At 49.2% G+C, this 21,283-nt stretch overlaps 1 protein-coding gene across 1 annotated transcript in view; it reads right to left on the bottom strand.

The window, feature by feature from the left end:
* PHF8 (PHD finger protein 8) overlaps positions 1 to 15,099 on the bottom strand; it is a 52,718-nt gene extending 37,619 nt beyond the window's left edge. Inside the window, exons 1-4 of the mRNA XM_060252509.1 lie at positions 14,981 to 15,099; positions 9,194 to 9,279; positions 3,691 to 3,811; positions 81 to 241 (exon numbers count right to left, since the gene is read on the bottom strand). Of these exons, the coding sequence (XP_060108492.1) occupies positions 81 to 241; positions 3,691 to 3,811; positions 9,194 to 9,279; positions 14,981 to 15,078 (466 nt within the window). The 5' untranslated portion in view covers positions 15,079 to 15,099. The remainder of the gene's footprint in view (positions 1 to 80; positions 242 to 3,690; positions 3,812 to 9,193; positions 9,280 to 14,980) is intronic.
* Positions 15,100 to 21,283: the final 6,184 nt, after the last annotated feature.

Raw genomic sequence — 21,283 nt, 5'->3', positions numbered from 1 at the left:
CGAACGCCAACAGTAGCTAAACCGCCCAACACAAGGGTTTTGCTGGGCATTCTGTCTGCCCCCCAGGCCTGGGAACTCACCCACGTAATGCTCCACATCCCGCACGGTGAAGGAAGGCGGAGGGAGAGTCATGCCCAGCCCATCCTTCTTCAGGACCAGGATGGGCACGCTGAAGCTGTTCTCCTCCAGGAACTCCACTGTCAGCTGGGTTCCGCTCGGTTTCAGGATCACCTCGTCCGCACTAGAGAAGCGGGAGAGAGTCAGGATCAGGCCTGAAGCTTACCCTCGGGTCGCAGAAACACATATGCCTCTGAGGCCTGTCCCTCGCAGACTACGGCGGGGGTGGCCAAACTTGCTTAACGTAAGAGCCACAAGGAGGGAGGAAGGAAGGAAGATTGGGGGAGGGAGGAGAGGTGGAAAGAAAGCAACTTCCACTGCGGGGAGGGCGGGATATAAATGAAATAAACTAAACTAAATTAAATTCATTTTGATTTAAAGAGAGAAATGCCTTCTTTAAGTCAGCTGACAGGGTGGTGCAGGGCTTGAAGAGCCACACAGTATGTGTGGAAGAGCCACACGTGGCTCCTGAGTGGCAATTTGGCCACCTCTGCTCTATGGACTCATCTGGCCCACGCACTGCTCTGGCATCTTAACAGGGCTCTCAATGTGGTGTCTGCGGGCACCATGGTGCCCACCTTTTCCAGCACCTACCAAGTATTTTTAGAAAGAGGGTGGGGCCAGGTAGAGATCCTGCCCAGCAAGGTTTTTGATTGGTTGTGTCAATTTTCTTTTTTTGGGGGGGAGGGGGGAGAATGTTGCTTTGGCAGGAGCTGCCACCATAGCACAAGGATCTACACTAGAGTTGTCAAACATGGGGCTCAGGGGCCAAATCAGGCCCCAGGAGGGCTCCTATTAGGTCCTTGAGCAACTGGCTGTCATCAGCTTCCTTCTTCCTCTCTCTTGCTCCCTTCTGCATCACTGCTTGCTTTGCCAGGCTTGCTCAATCGCATAGGAACTATGGAGCAAAGCCTCTATATTTTTCCATTGGCTGAGGCTCCTCCCTTGGGGAGGAAGTGGGGGAGGCAGAGCTTGCTTTGCCAGGCTCTCTCAATTGCATAGCAGAGCTACTGAGCCAAGCCTCTCTTCCTTCTATTGGCTGAGGCTCCTCCCTTTCCTCGTCCCCCTCCTTGCCCCCTGGCGATGGAAGGAAAGAGCCAGAGCTTCCTTTGCCCAGTTCCTTGGATTCCGTGGGAGAAATACAAAGAAAGCACCTTTAAGACCGAGCGCTAATGTTCTAAGCATGTTTTATTTTAAGGTTTTGGTTTTTAAAAAATATTTAATTGTGCTTATGTCTATAAAGTTTTTATCTCTGCTAACTAATCTTAAATAGGAACACACATGGCCCAGCCCGACAAGGTCTCATTTATGTCCGATCTGGCCCTCATAACAAATGAGTTTGACACCCCTGATCTACACTGTGTCACTGAAGTTCAGCTGTGGCAACCGTTTTGTGGCTGGCTCCGCCTCCTGCGGCAGCCATTTTGTTGTTGCTCCCGCCGTGCTGTGTCAGGATTCCAGGTTTGCCCGCAGCCACAAAAAGCTTGGGGACACCTGCTGTAATTGGCTTGTTGTAAAGGGGAAGGCAATTCGCTTCTTTCCCCCCTGACTTCTCAGCAGCAACCTCACCACCTCTTTAGGGAATCTCCAAGCAGCGGCCGGCAGAGCGGGGCAGGTGCGTGAGCAGCTGCACGGGGAGTCCCCAAAGAGACAGCCAGTCTCGAGCAACAGGGAAGTCAGATGGCAACAGCAAAACGATGCACAGAATAAAGCAGCACATCTGCCAGAAATATTCACTGATCTGAGGCTGCATGGGGAAGTCAAGGAGTCAGGCTCCGTACCTATGGCATCTGCTTGGGACTCCACCCCCCTCCCCCACGGCTCAACCTCATGCTGTCTTTTTAAAAAATCTTGTTTCAGTCTATGTCTTAAACCAGGGGTGGCCAAACTGTGGCTCAGGAGCCACATGTGGCTCTTTCACACATATCGCGTGGCTCTTGAAGCCGCCACTGCCCCATCGACTGGCTTGTAGAAGGCATTTCTCTCTTTGAATCACTGCATTTGAAGTTAAAGTTGCTTTCTTTCCACTTCTCCTTCCCTCTCCTCTCCCCACCTACCTACCTACCTTCCTTCCTTCCTTTGACTTGAAGCTCTCAAGCATCTGACATTCATGTCTTGCGGCTCTCAGACGTTTGATGTTTATTCTGTGTGGCTCTTACGTTAAGCGAGTGTGGCCGCCCTTGTCTTAAACCAACATTTATTCAAATATTCACCTCCTGCTTTGCCTCGTAGCTCAAGGCGGCCAACTATTAATCTCAACAAGAGCACTACCCGTTGACTTTTCTCTTTTTAAAAAGAACCAAGATGCCTGCAACTCCATTTTCAAACGGCCCTTGCAAATCGTAAAACAACCTTCCTTGGACGACAATCCAGGTCTTGCCCAAACTACCATTTGAGGAGGAAACCCCTAATAACAAACGCGCACTTTACATGCTGCTGTGTAATAAAATCCTCTTGGACCAGTCTTTTATCCTGAGACTCCAAGGCCTGTTCAAAAACAAATGGATGTCCCACTGGCACTTTGGAAAAATCTGACACAAAGAGAAAGAATCCCAAGGAGTTTAGCTGGTTAGCAGCGCAAAATGGCCTTGGGGGAACAGATAAGCCACAGAGAGGAATGGCCTGTTTTGCATTGGAAAGGGCAGGGGACCCTACTGCTTACTTGCTTTCCAGCTTGATTTAATTCATTTTTACACCTCACCTTCCTGCCCAAAGAGCCCCGTGGCGCAGAGTGTTAAAGCTGTACTACTGCAGCCCTAAGCTCTGCTCACGACCTGAGTTCGATCCCCGGCAGAAGCTGGGTTTTCAGGTAGCCGGCTCGAGGTTGACTCAGCCTTCCATCCTTCCGAGGTTGGTAAAATGAGGACGCAGCTTGCTGGGGGGGGGGGGAAGTGTAGATGACTGGGGAAGGCAATGGCAAACCACTCCGTAAAAAGTCTGCTGTGAAAACGTGAAAGCAACGGCACCCCAGAGTCGGAAATGACTGGTGCTTGCACAGGGGACCTTTCCTTTTCCTTCCTCCCCAACAGGGAATCAAAGCGGCTTTCATCGTTTCTTCTTTCCTGTCCCCGCAACAGTCCTGTAGGGTAGGCCAGGCCGAGAGGGTGTGGCTGGCCCAAAGTTACCCAGCATGCTTCTCTGACATGAATGGGGATTCAAACCTAGATCTCCCAAATACTAGTCCAGCGATGGCTGAACTTGCTTAACGTAAGAGTCGCACAGAAAAAAAAAATCAGATTGAGAGTTGCAAGAAATGAAAGTCAGATGTTTGAGAGCCACTCTGGCTCTCACACAAGCTGCCTTAAATTTTGCAAGTCAAATAAATTGGTTTTTTTGCCATCAAGTCAATCTGACTTCTGGCGACCCCTAGTGGTGCTTGGGGGAAGTTCAGAGGTGGTTTGCTATCGCCCGCCTCTGCATCCCGGCCCTGGTATTCCTTGGGAGTTCTCCCATCCAAATATTAGGCAGGACTGGCCCTGCTTAGCTTACGAGATCTGACAAGATTGGGGGTGCCTGGGCTATCTGGGTTAGGGCTACAACGAAAAGTTTAAAGAACATCTGTCATCGACTCACCCGGGAAACGTCCTGCTGCGAAGCTCCTTGATGAACTGGGCAGTGCCAGTCTTCACCGTCTTGCCCGCTTCTTTGCCGGCAGCCGAGTCGAGCTGCTTCTGGTTCCCCCGCCGCCGTTTCACTGAGCGAGAGAGAGGCAGCAGATCAGAAGAGCCCAAAGGGAGCCACAATGCAAGGGAAGGAAGTCTCAGCGACCGACCAAGGCAAAGTCAGTTGCCCAGTGGTGTTTCATTGAACAAGAAAAAATTGCCGGTGAAAAGGTCTTAAAGACCACTTTGCAAACCAAATTCTGTTACATTCATCGAACACATCCAAAGAGCATATCGTGCTTCTCCTATATTACATACATCGTTCATATCATTGCATTTAGAACATGAACCCTTATCAAAGTTCTTAAAGTTACAGTCCCGTGCAGCTGCAATTAGCATGTCCTGCAGTCATCACTCCACCATTTACACATCCAGCACGAACCCCAGTTGCTAACTTTTCTTCTCTGATGGGTGATGTCGCCAGGTAGCACCTGCATTTATATATTGGATTTATATCCCACCCTCCCCGCCAAAGCAGAATCAGGACGGCTCACCACAATAAAAACATTTACAATTCTACCCTTTAACAGTTAAAACACTGAACATTAGATAATGAACAATTAAAACAAACAATTGTAGACTGCAAAGTAGCTGTATTTCTTTCATAAAATAGGCAGCAATGTGAATCCTAGGTTGACTTCATGTTTCTGTAATTCTTCTTCTCGGCCGCAGCTAAGATCGGAACCGGTGCTTCTTAAATTCCTTACTCCGGCTTTGCGCAGCTCTCAGTCACTCATCATAGCACTATGGCAATGGGGGCAATGCCAGAGCTTTTTTGGTAGCAAGAACTCCTTTCAGAGCCAGTTTGGTGTAGTGGTTAAGTGCACGGACTCTTATCTGGGAGAACCCAGATGAATTGCATCCAAGGATTCTAAAAGAGCTTGTGGATGTAATTTCTGAGCCTCTGGCTATTATTTTTAAGCATTCTTGGAGGAGAGGTGTCGGAAGATTGGAGGTGGGCAAATGTTGTCCCCCATCTTCAAGAAGGGGGGAAAAGAGGATCCGGGTAACTACCGACCTGTCAGCTTGATGTCTATACCTGGAAAAGTTTTAGAACAAATCATCAAACAGTCGGTCCTGGAACATTTAGAAAGAATGGATGTGATTACTAAGAGCCAGCACGGGTTTCTCAAGAACAAGTCATGTCAGACTAACTGGATCTCTTTTTTTGAGAAAGTGACTACCCTGCTGGATCAAGGGAATGCTGTAGACATCGTTTATCTTGATTTCAGTAAGGCTTTTGATAAGGTTCCACATACTATCCTTGTTGACAAGTTGTTAAAATGTGGTTTGGATCCTGTTGCCGTTTGGTGGATCTGTCACTGGATGACAGATCGCACCCAAAGAGTGCTTGTGAATGGTTCCTCATCCTCTTGGAGAGGAGTGACTAGTGGAGTGCCTCAGGGATCTGTCCTGGGAGCTGTTTTGTTCAACATCTTTATCAATGATTTGGATGAAGGAATAGAGGGAAGGCTTATTAAATTTGCAGAGGATACTAAATTGGGAGGGGTTGCAAACACAGAAGGACAGAAACAGGATGACCTTGAATGGCTGGAAAACTGGGCTAAAATCAATAAAATGAATTTTAACAGGGATAAATGTAAAGTTCTGCATTTAGGTAGGAAAATCCAAGGCATGGTTATAGGATGGGGGAGACTTGTCTTAGCAGTAGTATGTGCGAAAAGGATCTAGGGGTCTTAGTGGATCATATGCTGAACATGAGTCAACAGCGTGATGCAGTGGCTAAAAAGGCAAATGCAATTTTGGGCTGTATCAACAGAAGCATAGTGTCTAGATCACGTGACGTGATGGTATTGCTTTACTCTGCTCTGGTAAGACCTCACCTAGAGTATTGTGTTCAGTTTTGGGCACCCCATTTTAAGAAGGAGATAGACAAGCTGGAACGGGTCCAGAAGAGGGCGACGAAGATGGTGAGGGGTCTGGAACCAAGTCCTATGAGGAAAGGTTGAAGGAACCGGGGATGGTTAGCCTAGAGAGAAGGTGGCTGAGAGGTGATATGATCATCATCTTCAAGTACCTGAAGGGTTGTCATATAGAGGAGGGTGTGGAATTGTTTTCTGTGGCCCCGGAAGGTAGGACCAGAACCAATGGGTTGAAATTAAATCAAAAGTCCTTCCAACTCAACATTAGGAAGAACTTCCTGACCGTTAGAGCGGTTCCTCAGTGGAACAGGCTTCCTCGGGAGGTGGTGGGCTTTCCTTCCTTGGAGATTTTTAAATAGAGGCTAGATGGCCATCTGACAGCGATGGAGAGCCTGTGAATTTTGGGGGAGGTGTTTGTGAGTCTCCTGCATTGTGCAGGGGGTTGGACTAGATGATCCTTGAGATCCCTTCCAATTCTATGATTCCATGATTTCTCCACTTGCAGCTGCTGGAATGGCCTTGGGTCAGCCATAGCTCTGGCAGAGGTTGTCCTTGAAAGGGCAGCTGATGTGAGAGCTCTCTCAGCCCCACCCAGTCACAGGATGTCTGTTGTGGGGGAGGAAGATTGAGGAGATTGTGAGCAGCTCTGAGACTCTGTGATTCGGAGTGAAGGGCGGGATATAAATCTTCTTCATCTTCTCTTTGCATACTAGGCCACACACACCCCTGATGTAGCCAATCCTCCTGGAGCTTACAGGGCTCTTCTTACAGGGCCTACTGTAAGCTCTTGGAGGATTGGCTACATCGTGGGGGGGGGGGAGGCGGGGCTGAATAGGCAGAGGAGTTCCTGCTACAAAAAAAGCCCTGACCAATGTACCAGTGGGCCCAAGTGAAGAACTCAGGCTTGGGAGTTCAGCAGGAGAGAGCCCACCAGGTCCGCCCCCACCGGCTCCAGCTAAGGGCAATCACGGAAAGAAAGCCTTGAGGTCTCTAAGAGAAATGGTGGATCAGCACCTAAGGCTCCATCGCACGAACACATGAAGCTGCCTTATGCCCAGGGCTTTTTTTGCAGCAGGAACTCCTTTGTCTATTAGGCCACACAGCCCTGATGCAGCCAATCCTCCGAGAGCTTACAGGGCTCTTCGTACAGGGTCTACCATAAGCTCCAGGAGGATTGGCTACATCGGTGGTGTGTGTGTGGCCTAATATGCAAAGGAGCTCCTGCTACAAAAAAAGCCCTGCTTACACCTAAATTCCGCAGGGCCTGCAAAACGGCACTCTTCCGCCAGGCATTTTTGAATTAAAATTGACGGCAACAGGAAGGCAGAAACTAATCCATCTGGCCCACCTCAAACATCATACTGGGACTGGGGTTCTTTCTCTTATACGACATCCAGCAGAAATACTCGAATAATAAAATCTAAACACCAATGGAGTTGGTAGTCTCTGCCATCTTTAATACATCTTCAACGGTGGCTCAGTGGTAGAGCATCTGCTTGGTAAGCGGAAGGTCCCAGCTTCAATCCCCGGCATCTCCAACTAAAAGGGTCCAGGCAAATAGGAGTGAAAAACCTCAGCTTGAGACCCTGGAGAGCCGCTGCCAGTCTGAGTAGACAAGACTGACTTTGATGGACCAGGGGTCTGATTCAGTATAAGGCAGCTTCATATGTCCATATCTGATCTAATAGCACCTACCATTGTTTTATATGTTTTTTTAAAAGCCCCGTGGCACAGAGTATTAAAGCTGCAGTACTGCAGTCCTAAGCTCTGCTCATGAACTGAATTCGATCCCCAGCAGTAGCTGGGTTGGCAAGTAGCTGGCTCAAGGTTGACTCAGCCTTCCATCCTGCCGAGGTCGGTAAAATGAGGACCCAGCTTGCTGGGGGGAAAGCCTAGATGACTGGGGAAGGCCATGGCAGACCACTCGTAAAACAGTCTGCCATGAAAACATTATGAAAGTGTCACCCCAGAGTCAGAAACGACTGGTGCTTGCACAGGGGACCTTTCCTTTTCCTTTATATGTTTTAATCATGATGTACTTGCATTTTTATCTTTTGTCTAATGATACTGGTCCTGTGACTTCTTAATGTGAGCCGCCCTGAGTCTGCTTTAGCGAGGAGGGCTGGATACAAGTCGAATAAACCAGGGGCGGCCAAGGGTAGCTCTCCAGATGTCTTTTGCCTACAACTCCCATCAGCCCCAGCCAGCATGGCCAATGGCTGGGGCTGATGGGAGTTGTAGGCAAAAAAAAATAAAAATAAAAAATCCGGAGAGCTACCCTTGGCCACCCCTGGAATAAACGAATGAACAAATAAATAAATAATCAGACCCTTGGTCCACCCAGGTCATTTTTGCCTACTCAGACTGGCTGCAGCTCTCCAGGGTCTCAAGCAAAGGTCTATTCTCATCCCTGGTCGTTTTAACTGGAAACACTGAGAATTGAACCTGGGACCTTCTGCACGCCAAGCCGCAGGCCCTCCCCACCTTCCACCATTCGGGTTCCTGTGTCTTCAATACGTGCACAGATGACTGCGCCTTCAGTACGTGAACAGACATTCAAAGGAGCAACTTCTAAATGTGCAGCATCTGCTGCTGAATTTGCCCATCCCCCAGATAAATTAAAATTAAAGAGACGCTGATATCAAGATATTTAAGCATTTAGATATTTAAGCATTTTGAAACAAACGATGCCCTGATATTGGACATTTAAGCACTGATATTAGACATCTGACCACCGCTGCGCTAAGAGGAGTTTTCACAGACCTACTCCCCGTGGTGCAGAGTGGTAAAGCTCTCTGCTCACGACCTGAGTTCGATCCTGGCGGAAGCTGGGTTCAGGCAGCTGGCATGAGGTTGACTCAGCCTTCCATCCTTCTGAGGTCGGTCAAATGAGGACCCATCTTGCTGGGGGGAAAGCATAGGTGACTGGGGAAGGCAATGGCAAACCACCCTGTAAAAAGTCTGCCATGAAAATGTCGTGATGCGTCAACCCAGAGTCAGAAACGACTGGTGCTTGCACAGGGGGACTACCTTTACCTTTTATGTGAAAATTAGATTTGTTGTCAATATCCCCCACCCCCATGGATTTGCTACTGGATGCAGAGTTTGATTCCCTAAAAACCGTTCCCAGGCCCAACAGCTGTGCCTGCAATAGCTGCTGAAATCACAGAAACCAGGGAGATTATGGAGGAAGATTTTCAGGGGCTGAGAACACACAGCCTGCTTTCCCCTTCCAACAAAAGACTTCAATAAAAGAGTGAAAATGAAAAGAGCAAAACTCCACCCCACTCCCAGGTCTCTTTACTCTCCCAGCCTTGGGTAAGACAGAATGTGCTTTCGCAGGACGACGTGTCTCCCATCCACCAAGTGAGTGGGAAACCAAAATTAAACGCCCCCTCGGGTGCCATAGGAACAACCTACTGGGTTTTCATGATCAGTCACGGAAGAGCAGCCGTCCTCATCCGGCTCGTAGGACTCCATCCCACCTGGAAATAAATTCAAAAATAAATCACAGCGAGGCCGTAAACTTACTGACAGATGGTCCGTGAAGGAGCTGGCAGTTGGGACAGTGATACAAGTCGATGTCGGCTGCGGCATCTTCTTCCACTCCAACGCAGCTTGAAAGAAAGAAAGAAAATGGGAGTGAGACGCACAGAACTCTCCAAAACACACTCAGCTGTCTGGAATAGGGGTGTGCAATTTTTTTTTAATCAGTATTTTTTGGCTTAGTTTACTGAACCCACAAAAAATGTGGTATTTGAGGGAAGGAAGGAAGGATTTAATCAGTATTTTTTTGGTTTGGTTTATTAGACCTGTAAAAATTTTGATATTTGAGGGAAGGACGGAGGGAGGGAGGGAGAAAAAGTAGATAGACAGACAGACAGACAGACGATAGACGGACAGATACCTCACCCGGTTCCACAAGGCCTGCAAGACAACATTATTTCAGCCTGCTTTTAATTGAATTTATAGTAGTATAAGAGGATATCCAAGAGTACTGAATGACACCAGAAATTAATGACACTAGCACTAGTTTTGATTGTTTAATTTGTTTTAACTGTTAAATTCTAGAACTGATGAATTGCTTAAATGGCTATTTATTGTCTTATTGCAGGGGTGGCCTACGGTAGCTCTCCAGATGTTTTTTGCATACAACTCCCATCAGCCCCAGCCATTGGCCATGCTGGCTGGGGCTGATGGGAGTTGTAGGCAAAAAAACATCTGGAGAGCTACCGTTGGCCACCCCTGTCTTATCGTTTTACTGCTGTGAGCTGTCCTGAGCCTGCTTTGGTGAGGAGGGTGGGATATAAATCCAATAAATAGACAGGCAGACAGGAAGCAAGTTTAACTTTAAATCAGGCGTGGCCAAACTGTGGCTCAGGAGCCACATGTGGCTCTTTCACAAATATTGTGTGGCTCTTGAAGGCCCCACCACTCCATCTGCCAACTTGGAGGAGGCATTTCTCTCTTTAAATCACCTCTCTAAGCCAAGCCAGCGGGCAGCTTGGAGAATGCATTTGAAGTTAAAGTTGCTTTATTTCAACCTCCCCCCATCTATTTGCCTTCCTTCCTCCTCTCAAACATCTGATGTTTATGTCTTGCAGCTCTCAAACATCTGACGTTCACATCTTGTGGCTCTCAAACATCTGACGTTCATGTCTTGCGGCTTTCAAACATCTGACGTTTATTCTATGTGGCTCTTACATGACGCAAGTTTAGCCACCCCTGCTTTAAATGGATTCTCCAAGCTGCCAGCTGGCTTGGCTTGCATAAATGATTTAAAGACAGGAATGCCTTTTCCATGTTGGCCAACGCGGCAGTGGGGGCTTCAAGAGCCACACAGCACGTGTGAAAGAGCCACTTGTGGGCTCCCGAGTCACAACTTGGCCACCCCTGTTTTAAACTTGAAAGGAACTGCAGTAAAAGCCTGACAAATAGCAGAGAGGTCCGAGCAACCTTCTCCCACCTCCCTGCTGTTTTTGGATCTACCAGTGACTCCAGAATATATCAGGGATTTGGGGGGGGGATTCCCCCCCGCTCTCTCAGTTTCCCCAAGAAAACCAGGATACATTTGGAAAACCAAAATATACCCCAAAGATACGAATAAGGTATTTTTGGAGTACATTTTCTGCTTGGGTAGATCCGAATGCAACCCCCTAGTCTGGGAATAGAGCAAGTCCCCAAGAGACCTGTCCATCACTGTCCGGGTCTAAGCAGAGACTCCTCTGAGGTAACTTAGAATCATGGAAATCACAGGTTAAGTCAGAGCATCTCTTTGTAACATACAACACATGGGTATGGGTGGCCGAACTTGCTTAACACAAGTTTTATTCAGATCGTAAGCTTTCGTGTGCTCTCTAAGCACACTTCATCAGACGAGGGGATCTAGCTATGGTATAGCTATGCCTGATCCCCTCGTCTGATGAAGTGTGCTTAGAGAGCACACGAAAGCTTACATTCTGAATAAAACTTGGTTGGTCTTAAAGTTGCTACTTGACTCCTGCTTTGTTCAGCTGCTTCAGACCAACACGGCTGCCCACTTGGATCTTGCTTAACATAAGAGAAGGAAGGAAGGAAGGAAGGAAGGAAGGAAGGAAGGAAGGAAGGAAGGAAGGAAGGAAGGAAGGAAGGAAGGAAGGAAGGAAGGAAGGAGAGGGAGGGAGGGAAAGAAAACAACTTTAACTTCAAATGCATTCTCCAAGCTGCCAGCTGCCTTGGCTTAGAGAAGTGATTTAAAGAGAAGAAGATACTGGATTTATATCCTGCTCTCCACTCCAAAGAGTCTCAGAGCGGCTCACAATCTCCTATGTCTTCTTCCCCCACAACAGACACCCTGTGAGGTGGGTGGGGCTGGAGAGGGCTCTCACAGCAGCTTTCCTTTCAAGGACAACTCTTGTGAAAGCCAGGGCTAACCCAAGGCCATTCCAGCAGGTGCAAGTGGAGGAGTGGGGAATCAAACCTGGTTCTCCCAGAGAAGAGTCTGCACACTCAATCCAGCAAGGGAACTCCACACATGGTTTACCTTCCGGGACTTAAGAACTTAGCCCTGCTGGATCAGACCAGTGGCCTAGCTAGTCTAGCATCCTGTCTCACACACTGGCCAATCAGGGAATCAAACCCAGTTCTCCCAGATAAGAGTCCGCACACTTAACCACTACACCAAACTGCCTTCTCCAAGCTGGGCACTGGGGCCTTCGAGAGTCACACAAGATGCATGAAAGAGCCACATGCGGCTCCCAAGCCACACTTTAGCCACTCCTGATATGAGTTTAACCCTCATAGTCTCCAAAAACAGGGCTGGGAAAGGCGTATCTGTCTGAGACCCCTCAAAAGTCACGGCCATGTATCCTGGACTGCTTTGCTGTTTCCGAATTAACACTGCTCTTTATATTCTTAAACGGCCCATCTGGTTGACTTGATGGATTCAAAGCTAAAGGTCCCTTTGACAATCACACCTCACAGCCGTCGTCAACATTTCCGCTTCAGGAACTTCACAAGGGAATAGCTCCTTTCTCCCCACCGCCCAGGGGATCGTGTTGGTTACATCCCACGATACAACAGAGTGGCTTCGTTTTCCTACGCACAGTCTTATTGGGAAAGGGGGCATACTCTGTCCCCACTGGCTATTACTACTAGCTCAAGTACATAGTACGGGTTACATGCACAGAGGCAGGATAAAGCTATTTTAAGTTTCTGTGCCCAATAACCCCCAGTAAAGAAGATGATGATTATATTGGATTTCTATCCCACCCTCCACTCCGAATCTCAGAGCAGCTCACGATCTCCTTTATTTTCCTCCCCCACAACAGACACCCTGTGAGATGGGTGGGGCTGAGAGGACTCTCATAGCAGCTGCCCTTTCAAGGAAAACCTCTGCCATAGCTATGGCTGACCCAAGGCCATTCCAGGAGCTGCAAGTGGAGGAGTGGGGAATCAAACCTGGTTCTCCCAGAGAAGAGTCTGCACACTCAACCATTACACCGAACTGGAAATCCAGCAAGGGAACTCCACACATGGTTTACCTTCCGGGACTTAAGAACTTAGCCCTGCTGGATCAGACCAGTGGTCTAGCTAGTCTAGCATCCTGTCTCACACACTGGCCAATCAGTTCCTCTGGAGGGCCAACAACAGGGCACAGTGGCCAAGGCCTTCATAAGACCATCAGAATTGCCCTGCTGGATCAGACCAGTGAGGGTCCATCTAGTCCAGCATCTTCCTGTCTCACACAGTGGCCAACCAGTTCCTCTGGAGGGCCAACAACAGGGCAGAGAGGCCAAGACCTTCCCCTTGATGTTGCCTCCTGTCTCTGAGATTCAGAGGTTTAGTACCTCTGAATGCATTGTAGTCACCGATAAGACTTATCCTCCCTGAACCTATCTAATCTCCTTTTCAAGCTGCTTATTCCTGTGGCCATCGCTACATTCTCTGGCAGTGAATTCCGCACTTCACTCGCTCTCTGTTTAAAGCAATATTTCCTTTGGTCCGTTCCTACATGCTCAAAAGGAAGCAAGCAGCCTTAAAAAAAAACCCCAAGACAATAACAAGAGGATGCTGGATTCTTAACACTTTTCCTGTGCTTTCGCAATTCCCGAGCTGACATGTCCCTGAATAGTCAGCACGATTATTTTGAAGCATGCAAATGACAGCCCAGATTGCAAATGACAGTGAACGCACGTACCCACCAGCGCACGCTTCGTTTTTCTTTAAACACGCAATGAGTAATTCTCAACGTTCAACGCACGTACGGCTCAACAAGCGACTGAAACGCCACTTTCTTCCAGGTATCACCCGTTTTATTAGTGAAGAGAATGCGTGTTGGCTTCTTCTTACAGATATATATGCAGAAAGTACACGTACTTGGTGTACTGTACATGCATTTGCTGTAACATGCGAAATAGGGCTTATCTGTTTGCAGGGCTGCTTTCAGTCCCCCCCCACCACCACCCATACTGTTATATCGAACGGCTCTAATCAATCGAGCTATCAGTGGGCAGGTATGCACAGTAAAACCTGTTGCTGAATACCAGGGGTGGCCAAACTGCGGCTCGGGAGCCACACGTGGCTCTTTTATACATATTGTGTGGCTCTCGAAGCCCCCACGGCTCCATCAGCCAACTTGGAAAGGGCATTTCTCTCTTTAAATCACTTCTCCAAGCCAAGCTAGCCTGTGGCTTGGAGAATGCATTTAAAGTTGCTTTCTTTCCACCTCTCCCTCTATTTTCCTTCCTTCCTTCCTCCATCTTATGGCTCTCAAACATCTGACGTTTATGTCTTGCAGCTCTCAAACATCTGACGTTCATTCTATGTGGCTCTTAACGTTAAGCGAGTTTGGCTGTTCCTACTGAATACCTCTCTTTTGAGGCAGCTGTTCGCAAAACCCGTTCTTGGCCACCTTTCAGAAGCCTCCATGTACAGAGGCAGGTGTACCTTCAGATTCCACGTACTGACAAAAAGCAACAGGGAATACCCTCCTCTGACATGCTCTAACTGTGAGCTTCCCAGGGTTGTCTACCTACCAGGCCGAAGTTTGAGTCCAGTGCCGCCTTTAAGAGCAGCAAAGTTTAATTCTGACTATAAGCTTTGGTGTGTAAGCGAACTTTTTCAGACACACTGAAAGAAGGACGCATGCATGCAAAAACTTATCCCCAGAATTACACTTTGATGGCCTTAAAAGTACCACTGGACTCAAATTTTGTTCTAGTGCAGGGACGGCCAATCTATGACTCTTTCACACATATTGTGAGGCTCTCAAAGTCTCCACTACCCCAGCATGGAAAAGGCATTTGTCTCTTTAAATAACTTTTCCAAGCCACGCCAGCCGGCAGCTTGGAGAATGCATTTAAAGTTAAAGTTGCTTTCTTTCCACCTCTCCTCCCCAACTAGTTCCTTTCTTTCCACCCTTCCTTCCTTGCAGCTCTCAAACATGCAATGTTCACGTCTTGTGGCTCTCAGACATCTGACATTTAGTCTGTGGTGGCTCTTACCGTAAGCAAGTTTGGCCACTCCTGTTCTCGTGTTGAGTTAAGCTGCACTGAGTACATTTGGAATGGGCGGAATATAAATTGAAAGTAAATAAATAAATAGCGCTTCAGACCAAAACAGCTGTCCACCTGAATCTTTCTACCAGGCTACTTTCTAGCAGAGGTTTGATTCATGGTTCTGAAAGCAAGCAATCCGTGTCTACATATTTTCAAGACAGGCCTCAACCGTCCCGCGAAGACCCACAAGAAAGCAAACGTCCGATTCCCCATCTTCTGAATTTCAGATTGTCCAGAACTGACAACCCCCCCGCCTGCCCGCCCCCCAACACCACCTCACCTGCCATGGAACCAGTCCTGGCACACGTCACACTCGATCATGAAGCGGGTAACATCGTAGGGCAGGCGACAGAGGCAGTAGACGGGGACAGAGGCCATGGTGGCCGAGGGTGACACGGCTCCAGGTTTTTATTAGATAGGTTTTGGCTCCACAAGCCCCAGTCAGGAGCCAAACTGACACCTAGCTGCCCAGGAAACAGCCCATGCTGATGAGAGGGGCTCTGGGTTGCCAAGCTCCAGACAGAGGATGCTCAGGTCTTGATTTAATTTTTGTCCTTTTCCTTCACACAGGAAAATCCAAAATCTTGCTGCCAGCTGAATGTATTGGGTGTGGGGCGGAAGGATGCTAGATTTGGGGTTTTCCTGTCCAGCTATCCGTTTCTAGAGCACCCACTCAAAAGTCCAAAGTGGCTGTCTCGAGCCCTGCTTTTCTGACCTCCAATAAGGAAGACGTGGGGAGCGTCTGCAAAAAGAGTCCTCTGAGCCCCCCAAGTTGCAGAAATCAAAACATTCAGCTCTCCCCCCTCAGTCTCCTCTTTTCTGCCCCTCAATAAGGAAGGTGGAGGGGGTCGTTTGCAAAAAGAGTCCTTTGAGCCCCCAAGGTGCAGAAGTCAAAACATTCAGCCCCTCACCTCCTCCGTGCCCTCTTATCTGACCCCCAATCAGGAAGATGTAGGGGGGGGGGGGTTGGTCTGCAAAAGAGTCCTCTGAGCCTTCCAAGTTGCAGAAATCAAAACATTCAGTTCCCCCCCTCAGTCTCCTCTTTTCTGCCCCCCAATAAGGAAGATGTGGGGGGGGGGGGTCGTTTGCAAAAAGAGTCCTTTGAGCCCCCAAGGTGCAAAAGTTAAAACATTCAGCCCCCCACCTCCTCAGTCTCCTCTTTTCTGACCCCCAATAAGGAAGATGGGGGGAAGGGTTGGTCTGCAAAAGAGTCCTCTGAGCCCCCCAAGCTGCAGAAGTCAAAGCATTCACACAAACAACCCGAATGTCCTCTTTCCCCTCAGAAGTTTGCAGTCTTCGTCTCTCCCCACAGTGAAGGGGAGACCCCCTTGCAAAGGAGCTGAGGAGAGTCTCCCTGTCAGAATCCCCACAAGTTGCCCCACAAGAAGAGCCGCCGGGGAGTGGGGCAGCCCCCAAGGGCGGCCTCGGATCGGGCCCCTTTCCTCAAAGGAAGGACGGAGGGAGGGGAAAAAGGGTCTTCGCTGCTGCCGCCTTTGACTCCCAGGTCCCGGTTCTTCTTCTTCCAGAGGCTTCCCCGTCTCGTCCTGCCCCAGGCCCCGCGGAGGCTGACCGGAGCCCGCCTCGAACCGCTTCTCCTCCCCGGAGGAAGCGTCTACTCCAGCTCGGGGATTCGGCGAGGCCTTCCCGGGCCAGAGCGACTCCCCCGGAGGCTGCGCGAAGGCGGGGTCGGCTGAGCAGGCCTCGTCCAGGCCCGGGATCCTGTTCCTGCTCCGGCTTCTCAATAAAGTTTATTCAAAAGACAAGGGCGAGGGAGGGGGGAGACGGAGAGAGCAGAGGCGGGGCTGGCGGCCATCTTAGGAGAGGCGTGGACGGGAGGGGGGGGGACGTCCGGGAAGCCATCTTGAGCGAGGCGGGAGGAGAGGAAGGGAAGATGGCGCTGTTATGGGAGGAGGCGGGGCTGGCGGCCATCTTAAGGGAGGCAAAGGCGCCTGGGACGCCATCTTGAGCGTGGCGGGAGGGAAGATGGCGCCGTCAAGTCTGAGGCTGAGACGCGGCTGGCGGCCATCTTAGGGGAGGTGCCCGGGAAGCCATCTTGAGCGTGAGCCCGCCCTGTGAGGGCTGAGGCAGACATCTTGGGGAGGAAATAAGCGCCACCTCAGAGATGACAAGGGAGCGAACCTCTTTTTTGGGGGGGGGGAAACATTTCCAGGCTGTATTGTTTTTCTCTCTTATAAAATATTGGCTCCACCTCAGGGATCACCGCTCTCTTGGAAATTGAATTTAAAAAAAAAAACGACGATTTTCATGCGGCGCTCTAGCGCGTCGGGACTCTATGATGGCCTTTCCTGGCCGCCATGTTGGTTGCTGGCAGACGCCTCGGCGACGTCAGGGGAGCTAGGCAGGCCGCCATGTTGAGTGTGGCTGCGGTGGAAAGGATTCCCTCAGTGAATTCTTGCATGGCTGGACGCACCTGGCTGCTGAGGCCTGAGTGAAAAGGCTGAAGGCCCGACTTCATTGCACGGATTTGTGCCTAAATGTGTACGTTAGATGCAGGTGGATAATCTGTCTGCTGGGCGCTCCATTCTTCCCTATGGAGCCTTATCTAGGGGTGGCCAACAGTAGCTCTCCAGATGTTTTTTGCCTACAACTCCCATCAGCCCCAGCCAGCATGGCCAATGGCTGGGGCTGGTGGGAGTTGTAGGCAAAAAACATCTGGAGAGCTACCGTTGGCCACGTGGCGGGACACGATGGAGAATTGACCCACTGGTATTGGGCTGGGGGGGGGGCTGTTTTTTGAGACAGAGGCACCAAATTTGCAGCATAGCATCCAGTGCCTCTCCTCAAAACACCCTCCAAGTTTCAAAAAGATTTTATGAGCCCCAAAAGAAGGTGCCCCTATTCTTCATTATTTCCTATGGAAAGTATTTAAGAAGAACACAAAGATGATGATATTGGATTTATATCCCGCCCTCCACTTCGAATCTCAGAGCGGCTCACAATCTCCTTTCCCTTCCTCCCCCACAACAGACACCCTGTGAGGTGGGTGGGGCTGAGAGAGCTCTCCCAGAAGCTGCCCTTTCAAGGACAGAGAGCGGCCTACAATCTCCTTTCCCTTCCTCCCCCACAACAGACACCCTGTGAGGTGGGTGGGGCTGAGAGGGCTCTCACAGCAGCTGCCCTTTCAAGTACAGAGTCTCATAGTGGCCTACAATCTCCTTTCCCTTCCTCCCCCACAACAGACACCCTGTGAGGTGGGTGGGGCTGAGAGGACTCTCACAGCAGCTGCCCTGTCAAGTACAGAGTCTCAGAGCAGCCTACAATCTCCTTTCCCTTCCTCCCCCACAACAGACACCCTGTTAGGCGGGTGGGGCTGAGAGGATTCTCACAGCAGCTGCCCTTTCAAGGACAACTAGGGTTGCCAATCCCCAGGTGGGGGCATGAGATCCCCCGGTTTGGAGACCCTCCCCCTGCTTCAGGGTCGTCAGAAAGCGGGGGGAGGGAAGGGATATGTCTGCTGGGAACTCTATTATTCCCTATGGAGATTTATTCCCATAGAAAATCATGGATAATTGATCCGTGGGTATCTGGGGGCTCTGGACGGGCTGTTTTTTGGGGTAGAGGCACCAAATTTTCAGTATAGCATCTAGTGCCTCTTCCCAAAATATACCCCAAGTTTCAAAAAGATTGGATCAGGGGGTCCAATTCTATGAGCCCCAAAAGAAGGTGCCCCTATACTTCATTATTTCCTATGGAAGGAAGGAATTGAAAGGTGTGCCGTCCCTTTAAATATGATGGCCAGAACTCTCTTTGGAGTTCGATTATGCTTGTCACAGCCTTGATCTTGGCTCCACCCCTAATGTCTCCTGGCTCCACCCCTAAACTCTCCTGGCTCCATCCCCAAAGTCCCCAGATATTTCTTGAATTGGACTTGGCAACCCTAAGGACAACCTCTGCCAGAGCTATGGCTGACCCAAGGCCATTCCAGCAGGTGCAAGTGGGGGAGTGGGGAATCAAACCCGGTTCTCCCAGATAAGAGTCCGCACACTTCACCAAACTGGCTCTCCATTTAAATGTGTGCGGTCCCTTTCAATGTTATGGCCAGAACTCTCTTTGGAGTTCAATTATGCTTGTCACAACATTGCTCCTGGCTCCACCCCAAAGTCTCCTGGCTCCACCCCCAAAGTCCCCAGATATTTCTTGAATTGGACTTGGCAAACCTAAGACCAGCAAAGGTTTATTCTGGATATAATAATATTTCGTGTGCATGCACGCTTCTTTAGATACACGGAACAAAGTTGGGAGTCCAAAGACACTTTTAAAACTAGCAAAGTTTAATTCTGGGTATAAGATTTCATGTGCATGCACACTTTAGTTAGGTTCTGGTGGGTCTGAAGCAGCAGAACAAACTTTGAGTCCAGGGGAACCTTTAAGACCAACGAAGTTTTATTCAGAAAGAAAAGAAGATATCTTCCAACAAGTATTCAGGCGCCACTTCATCATACGTATACAGGTACTGGTGTTCTAAGCATAAAAGTGTGTAATGACAGGTAAATTTAGAGCATTTTTTGTAACAGAAACTCCTTTGCATATTAGACCACACCCCCGCTGATGCAGCCAATCCTCCAAGAGCTTCCAGGGCTCTTATAGGGCCTACTGTAAGCTCCAGGAGTATTGGCTGCATCAGGGGTGTGCGGCCTAATATGCAAAGGAGCTCCTGCTGCAAAAAGAGCCTTGCCGGGGAGGATTTCTTTTGCGATTTGGTTACTGTGTTCTTTCTCTCCTGCTTCACTGCAAGTGCAAAACTTGCCATTTCAGTAAAAATAAGAAGTTATGTATATTAAAATAAGTTTTATTCAGGGCATCTTGAATACCTCAAAGTTACCTTGAATGGCACTTTTAAGGCCAGCAGAGTTGTATTTTTTGTTGGTCTTCAAGGTACCACTGGATTCAAGCTTTGTTCTGCTGCTTCAGACCAACGCAGCTACCCGCCTGCATCTTTTTGTCGTCGTTGTTGCCCAAATGTATATTATACAAGATTCATCACAGGCTCCAGAGTTTTGCTTTACCATCATTTTGCTTTCTGAGGAACCTGGAGGATCTGTTTAATATTTTAGTTGGTTTTAATTTGGGTGGCCCAACTTTGAGTTAAGGGAGCCCCGTGGCGCAGAGTGGTAAAGCTGCGGTACTGCAGTCGGAGCTCTCTACTCACAACTTGAGTTCGATCCCGGTGGAAGCTGAGTTCAGGTCGCCTGCTCAAGGTTGACTCAGCCTTCCATCCTTCTGAGGTCGGTAAAATGAGGACTCAGCTTGCTGGGAGGAAAGTGTAGACGACTGGGGAAGGCAGTGGCAAACCACCCCACTGTAAAAAGTCTGCCGTGAAAACATGAAAGCAATGTCACTCCAGAGTCCGAAACAACTGGTGCTTGCACAGGGGGACTACCTTTACCTTTTTTAAACTTTGGGTTGGGAAATTCCTGAAGATTTGTAGGCTGGAGCCTGGGATGGGACCTCAGTAGGACATAATGCCTTAGAACAGTGGTTCCCAACCTTTTTGGAACCAGGGACCGGTTTCATGGAAGACAATTTTTCCATGAACTAGTGGAGGTGGGGGTGCTGGGTTTTTTGCCACCCCAGGCTGCCCCCCTCCTGGCCCCCCATGGAGGTCTTTAAATGAGGGGTAGGCAAAGGTTGCTGCCACACTGCCCCTTCCGCCCTCCCGGGCAGATGAAAGAGGTGGTGTTTCGGAGCGAGGCCACGCTGCCTCTTTTGTCCACCTGGGTTCCAGGTGGCTGTCTCGCTATGAGGCTGCCTTCCCTCCCCTGCCTCCCCCAGGCGGGCAAAAGGGGAAGTGTAGCACCTCTGTCTCACTCCCCAGCCCAGTTGTTAACAGGCCACGGCCCGGGGGTTCGGAACCCCTGTCTTAGAACATTAGAATCCAATCCAGTAGTACCTTAAGCATTCGCTGTAGTTTCAGGGTATAAACCAGGGGTGGCCAAACTCCGGATCGAGAGCTACACGTGGCTCTTCCACACATACTGTGTGGCTCTTGAAGCCTCCACCACCCGCATTGGCTGACTTGCAGAAGGCATTTCTTTCTTTAAATTGCTTTGCCAAGCCAGCCAGAAGCTTGGAGAATGTATTTAAAATTAAAGTTGCTTCCTTCCCACCTCCTATCTATTTGCCTTCTTTCCTTCTTGCTCTCAAACATCTGACTCTCATGTCTTGCAGCTCTCAAGCATCTGTGTTCTGTCTAACTCTTACTTTGAGCAAGTTTGGCCACCCCTGGTGTAAGCTTTTGAGAATCGATGCTCCTTTTGTTTGACATGGGTAGGAATGCAGGGCCACAGAGTCCATCCTCCATAGCAGAGAAACGAATGTAGATTTTTGTGCCTCTTAAATGTGCCCTGTTCATAATTATGCTGTGCTGCAGCTTTTGTCTTTTAGATTTCTGATTAGTTCCAGACTTCTACAGTCGTAAGTTTAACCCTATTGGGTTGATTATTGAATGTTCCACTTTCTTGATTGTATGGACCCAACTCTGTGTAATCACCTTTGAGTCCTTGGGAGAAAAGAAAATAGATTAGGGGCCAATTCCTCCTACCCCCCCCCCAAAGTTTTTCCA

Source organism: Heteronotia binoei, chromosome 13, assembly GCF_032191835.1.
Source record: "Heteronotia binoei isolate CCM8104 ecotype False Entrance Well chromosome 13, APGP_CSIRO_Hbin_v1, whole genome shotgun sequence".
Classification (NCBI taxonomy): Eukaryota; Metazoa; Chordata; class Lepidosauria; order Squamata; family Gekkonidae; genus Heteronotia; species Heteronotia binoei.
This window is presented reverse-complemented; position numbering and strand designations above follow the sequence as displayed.